This window comes from Apium graveolens, chromosome 11 (assembly GCF_009905375.1).
Source record: "Apium graveolens cultivar Ventura chromosome 11, ASM990537v1, whole genome shotgun sequence".
Lineage (NCBI taxonomy): Eukaryota > Viridiplantae > Streptophyta > Magnoliopsida > Apiales > Apiaceae > Apium > Apium graveolens.
The window spans coordinates 14,039,826-14,046,273 of record NC_133657.1 but is presented as its reverse complement, the minus strand read 5'-3'; the positions used below and the strand labels follow the sequence as shown (position 1 = coordinate 14,046,273).

General features: G+C 30.8%; 1 protein-coding gene across 3 annotated transcripts; it reads left to right on the top strand.

The window, feature by feature from the left end:
* The first annotated feature begins 2,263 nt into the window (after positions 1-2,263).
* Positions 2,264-5,701, top strand: LOC141697727 (mannan endo-1,4-beta-mannosidase 2-like). Of its 3 annotated transcripts, none has more exons than XM_074502236.1 (6): positions 2,264-2,487; positions 2,703-3,080; positions 3,477-3,674; positions 4,201-4,323; positions 4,764-4,975; positions 5,123-5,701. In XM_074502236.1, exons 2-6 carry the CDS (start codon positions 2,727-2,729, stop codon positions 5,523-5,525), a joined length of 1,290 nt encoding a protein of 429 aa, XP_074358337.1. In that variant the 5' UTR covers positions 2,264-2,487; positions 2,703-2,726; the 3' UTR covers positions 5,526-5,701. The 3 variants fall into 3 exon arrangements, with proteins under 3 accessions (XP_074358337.1, XP_074358336.1, XP_074358335.1); XM_074502235.1 differs by having other exon boundaries at positions 2,659-3,080; XM_074502234.1 differs by having other exon boundaries at positions 2,265-3,080.
* The last annotated feature ends 747 nt before the right edge of the window (positions 5,702-6,448 follow it).

Genomic DNA, 6,448 nt, shown 5'->3' with positions numbered 1-6,448 from the left:
AAATATTTTCCCTCGATCCAACCGTATGGATATCAAGATATATATTTTTATGATATAACCAAAGTTTCAAAAAAATAAATTTATTTGATAAGTTATTTTCATAGTCAAATATCGGTTGACCTGAATTTTTTCTAGCTCGGCTCGGCTTGTTTATGTTCGCGAATAAGCTCGTGACGAGCTCGAACACGATTTTTTTTCGATAAGAAAGCTCGGCTCGGCTCGGTTCGTCAGAAAAAAAAGCGAGGCTCTGTTCGATCAAAACTCAGCTCGGTTCGGTTCGTGAACAACCCTAGATTTCTTTCTCATACACCCTTTTTGATATATAGAAGGTTATTCAACAACGAGAAAGACTAAGACTCCGTTTGAGAGTGTTGTTAGAAAAAATGCTGTCAGGAAAATTAGATGTTTATTTGGTAATTGTTTTTTTAATTTATGCATATCTTAAGATATAATATAAAAAAAAAATTTTCTGAAGGTTTGACGGTGAAACTGATAGCTACTTTTTCCAAAAATATAGGGGACATACTTTTGCTAACAGCAGCAACTTTTAGACCAAAAGCGCTTTTTCAGACAGCAGTTTATTGAATTTACCAAACACTTGTTTGACAGTTTTTCAGCAAAAAGCTGTTGTAGCTGTCTGTAACAGTAATACCAAACGAGGCATAATGCTATGATTAGTAAAAGTCTATACTATCCTTAATCTTTAATCTATACTATATTATAATAGCCGGAATATAGATAATTTGGTTTAACGGTTTAGTTCAACGATAATTCCCTAATATTGATTATTATAAAAATAGATGAATAATATTATATATCTAATAAACTACTAAATTATTAAACTACTACTAAATATAGTATACTTGTCCTACTAAACTACGAATACAACTTATCATATTATTAAAATATATAAATAATAGTGTTACATATCTGCTAAACTACTAAATTGTTAAACTACTAAAAATAATCTATTTATTCTACTAAATTACGACCACATGTTATTTTATTATTTTTATTATAAATTTATAATCATTATATATTTATATAAATATTTTAAAAATATAATATAACTTGATAAATAAAAATTTAAAATATTAATAGAAACTCGTGGATCACACCAAACTTATGCTAATAGTCATAAAAGCTAAAGTGGGACGTAATGATTTTTATTTTAAATGTTGGTCGACTGTCTTTTGGAGCGGTGCGGTATGAGTTATAAATCGATGGGCCTATTCTTTTGGAGCTTGGACGTTTCCTTAACTCGAAAGTAACATTTTATGTGAGGGACATAACTGCACAGTGCACAATTATGACAAACCATAGGTCTAGCATTTGCTATCTATGACTGTGACTGTGATTCATATTTTATTTTTAGTTTTTTCATTCCGACTTGAAATATTTTGTAGGTTAATTCAATAAAGTACTTAGTATAATATCTAAAATAAAGAATGTATTACATTTTACACCATGTAAAGAAAACAATATTACATGATATATATCATTAAATATTAGGACTTTTACATATATTTTTATACCTAAAATCAATATTAAGGCTATTTTATCCTAAAATTCATATGATTTTTAATGTTAAAACAAGATTAATTAATTTTTGTTTTTCAAAAACAAAATCAATTATTTTGTCTTAAACAAACATTTTGGTTCTCACAAATTAAAAGTACAAATATCCTGCTGCATAATATTGGATATAATATCTTTTTATTCTCGATAAAATAATAAATTTAGTTCCTATGGTAAGAAACAGAGGAGTTCTGAGGTTTTTTGTTTTTTTGCTAAATTTAGTTCCGAGGTTTGAACTAAAATTTGTTACTCAAATTTTGACGCTAAATGTAAGGACAGAACTGAATGGCCAAATTTCCACGTTCAAAATGTTTCCATAGTCGAGGGAACCTTTTTGATTGTGACTTGTGAGGTCTATGTTTCTCAAAGTTCAAACAATTAAATATATTTTTTTATTTTTTTATAAATTAACTTACAGTTTTGCTTCACACTTCTTTTTTTTTGACAAAATGCTTTTTATAAATTGCATCAACCAAAATTACAACTTAATTTCAATAGGAACAAAACTCCCATCGAAAAAAATACTGTCAGGATTAAACAAATAAACGAGCTAAGCAAATAGTCGCTTATGTTTTCAGACTGTTTAACATAATGAATCTCACGATTCTTTAAAAATTAAAATGGCTTCCTGATCGACATGCATCAATTCTGGAATTAGTAATATCACACTTCTTAATTGTTCTTTCTATGACAAAAAAAATTCTTTCTAGAACAAAAAATTTAAAATTCTTTTGTAGTTTTATTCTTTTATACTGTAAATTGCTGCTCTTAAACTGTTGCTGCATATGATACAAGTGCAATCATTTGACTAAACTAGAAGCTTTTTAAATTGTTTTTGGCTGTTTGGTTGTTTCTTGCTATTTCTGTGTTGCCCTTTTACAGGAGATCTGGTTTTAAAAAATTCTTCTTGTAAGTATCTGTGAATCTTCAAGATTCTTATTTTTTTAGCTCAAAAGATAATCAAGATTTCATTTTTTTTTAAATTGGTATTTGTGATTTTGACAAAGTATTGATCTTTAGGTCAAAGTGTCTTTAAGATTGATCTTAGTCTTTTCTAATCTTTGTATGTGAATTTGATAGTGTATAAAAGACTCCTCTACAATCTTGAAAATTGTTGTTTATAGAATCATCATCATCAAAGAGACAACATGGTAGCTGGAAATAACCTGTTCTTTCCAGTTGTTGTGCTAGCTTCATTTGTTGCTATTCTGTATATATACTTTGGAGGCTTGTGGTCTCATCATGCTCAGCGAAAAGTGAGTTTTGTGGAAAGAAATGGAACTCATTTCATAGTAGATGGTGGTGTTTTCTATGTTAATGGTTGGAATTCATACTGGTTGATGGACCAAGCTGTGAATGAACATAAAAAATATAGAATCAAATTGATGTTGCAAGCCGGTGCGAAGATGGGTCTCACTGTTTGTCGAACTTGGGCTTTTAATGATGGTGATTACAATGCCCTCCAGATTTCACCTGGTCAATTTGATGAGAAAGTATTTAGGGTAATTTGATATTTTTAATTTTTAGTATTTTGTGGAACTTATTTTGTTGATTCATTATTGTGCATATGAGCTTGATGGCAGTCTTTGCAGTTATGTGTATGCGGAACGGAAGTCTATTTCTGCTAGGATAAACAATTTAATGACTATCAATTTGTTTGATTAGCTAAACCAAGGTGTTAAATTATAATTAGACGGGGTTTTATAGTTATCCAAATTGCTAGTTTTTGATTTCTAGAGCTGCAAACTTCATGATTTTCTGCCTTCGATTGACCATTTTTCATGTTGTCAAAGTTTTAGTTTGAGAGAAGATGATATAATTGTACGATAAGTTGAGGATATATGTCACTTGAATTGTTAAAGTTGTTCATTTTAATCTCATTGTTAAAACTGTGGCAGGCATTGGACTATGTCATTGCTGAAGCCAAGCAACAAGGAGTCAGGCTGCTGCTTGCTTTAGTCAATAATTTGGATGCCTTTGGCGGTAAGACTCAATATGTCAAGTGGGCATGGGAAGAGGGCCTTGGTTTAACATCTTCTAATGATTCATTTTTCTACGATCCATCCATTCGTCGCTATTTCAAAGACTATTTAAAGGTAGTTTATATACCTTATTCATTCATGTCCATTTTCAACCACAGTTTCTCCGCTTTCATGTAATAATGTACTATACATACTTATATGTGCCCGTTGGTACGCTCTCTTGAATCTTTTGATGTATGTCCTAATCACAGACAATGCAAGTTAGGGAGACTTGAGGAATCAGTTTGGTATCAATTGTTAACTTTTTCTGTTATTCGAGATTATCCTGTGTCTCATTTTGCTATACTTCAATGGCCTGTAAAGACTAGCTATAAGCCGACTGGCATAATGTCTAAGTAACTAAGGCTAGGAAGCAAGGATGCTTCACTCACCCACCGCACTTATGCACCCGATTCTTGGGGATTCTAGGGATCAATATGTGGTCACTTTACATTTCGGTAGTATTAGTGCTGAGACTTGGGAGGCACAATTTTTGTTAAAGTAATCTTAGAGTGACATTATGAGTAGAAAAAATTCGCTTGACTTCTGCTAGTGTTTTAAATTATAATTTGACTAATACTAGTAGTTCTGAATTGGGCAGACAGTTTTGACAAGGAAGAATACTATCAATGGAATTGAGTACAGAGATGATCCCACCATTTTTGGTTGGGAATTGATCAATGAGCCCCGATGCGCCACTGATGCTTCAGGAAACACTCTTCAAGTACGTCGTAAACTCTAAGCCTTTTAAAAAACTTGAAAATGTCCAAGAATATTATTGTGTCCTGAAGATACATAGGGGCTATCCAACATAATGTGAAACTATTTAAATCCTTTCTGTTGTACTGTATTTTTTTTTCATTCTTTTAGTTATCTATCAACCATAGCTTCATAATTATTGGTATTAGGTGAGATCTTGGATGTGAACAAAGAGACAATTGGGTACTATTTTAGTTGTTTATGTTGCTCAAGTCTGCAAGGATATCATTGTGAAAACCCTTTTAGGCAACACTTTAAAAATAAATTTGAGTCCCTTAGATGCTGGATTATGTGCTAAGTGAGATCTTCTTATTAAGTTTTTTTATCATTAATATGATTGCATTAGTAATTATGGTTGTATTTTTTTTTCTGAGAATGACTTGATTGTATGAACTACAAGTGCAGGACTGGATAGAAGAGATGTCGACCTTCTTGAAAACAATTGATAGCAAGCACCTGCTAACTGTGGGTCTTGAAGGATTCTATGGTCCTAAAAGTCCAAAAAGATTAACCGAGAATCCAGAGATCTGGGCATCAGACCTTGGAACTGATTTTATTCGCAACTCCATGCTCCCTACCATCGACTTTGCTTCTGTTCATATATACCCTGACCATTGGCGAGTTGTTATATTCTTTCAATTTCCTCTCCCCAAAGGACCAGATAAATAAACATTTCAAACAGAGCCGACTAAAACAAGAATTGCAGTCTAAATCTCATTCTTTAACATAAATATACCCATTTAATCTATTTCTTCTTGTTGCAGGACTCATGTGGAAGATCTCGAGTACAAACTAAAATTTGTTTCAAGATGGATGGAGTCCCACATTGAAGATGGTGACAAAGAGCTTATGAAACCTATCATGTTCACTGAATTCGGACTGTCCAGCGAGAACAAGGGTTTTGATCCAGCTCAGCGAGATAGGTTCTACAAAATTGTTTTTAACATAATACACAAATCTGCAAAGAACGGAGGGTCTGGAGCAGGATCTTTTCCATGGCAATTTTTTGTTGGAGGGATGGAAGACTACAATGATGAATTCGGAATAGTTCCTTGGGCGAAACCATCTACATATAAGCTAATAACCGAACAATCTTGTAGAGTAGCACAAACACAAGGAGTTCTGCTTTGGCAGACAAATTACTTGAAACAGTTGTGCTCACGATGATTATGACTAATAATCTATACCACACATTACTACATTACTGTTTATAAGATTTAGAGATTGAATGGTGTAGGATGCTGCAAGTGGTGATTAATTTGTACCACATTATGCATTTATAGGTGTAGGTAATTCATTTTGGTTTGGAATAAAAAGAAATTGGATTTGTGTAATTAACTTCATGTGAAATTGCTTTTGCCATGTATGTAAATACTTCGTTTTGGTCGAATATTAGATGGATATATAAAGTCTAAGCTTTCGCTCTTTGTTACCTATATATATGGTATACGGAGTTCCGGATAAAATCATAATTCAAAAAATATAAAATACTTAATTTATTTCATTTTTATTATATGTATTTACAAATTTTAATTATTACATTAAAAACGAAATTACATAATATTTTTATTAAAATATTTATTGAAATTTAATGAATTTGTTTAAAGTCACTATGTAGTAGAATTACAATAAAATCACAATTATCTAAGATTATTTTATTGTAGAATCAAATTAATTTTTATTTTCAAATTTCAATTGTTAAACTTTTTATTATATCCAAATATAATTATTATTCTCCATTAGCAACAAATTATATATTTTTTGAAATAAAAATTTACATTTTTTATGAAATTCTATAATAAAATCAACGATTCTCCGCGTTTCTCCGCGTTTCTCCACGTTTCTCCATATAACAGAATTCTCTCTTGAAGAAAGGCATAGATAATATTATTATTGTTGAATAGTTTTATTATTGTAATAGTTTGTTTGTTAGGATGGTTTAATTTATTATTGCTTTATCGTTAACTATATAATTATCTTTTCTATTGTAAACAAGAAAAATATATATTATAATGGTGAGTTATATCATGACGACTTTCACATATTGGTTTTAAAATATTTATTTTGATTGTTGTTCTTGGATAATTTTG

What these genes read in the sequence shown, in the direction of transcription:
- LOC141697727 (XM_074502236.1), top strand. Translation starts at nt 2,727, where the DNA reads ATGGTAGCTGGAAATAACCTGTTCTTTCCAGTTGTTGTGCTAGCTTCA. An exon ending in TTGATGAGAAAGTATTTAGG is followed by an intron (nt 3,081 to 3,476) that starts GTAATTTGATAT and finishes AAACTGTGGCAG; the next exon opens with GCATTGGACTATGTCATTGC. An exon ending in ATTTCAAAGACTATTTAAAG is followed by an intron (nt 3,675 to 4,200) that starts GTAGTTTATATA and finishes TGAATTGGGCAG; the next exon opens with ACAGTTTTGACAAGGAAGAA.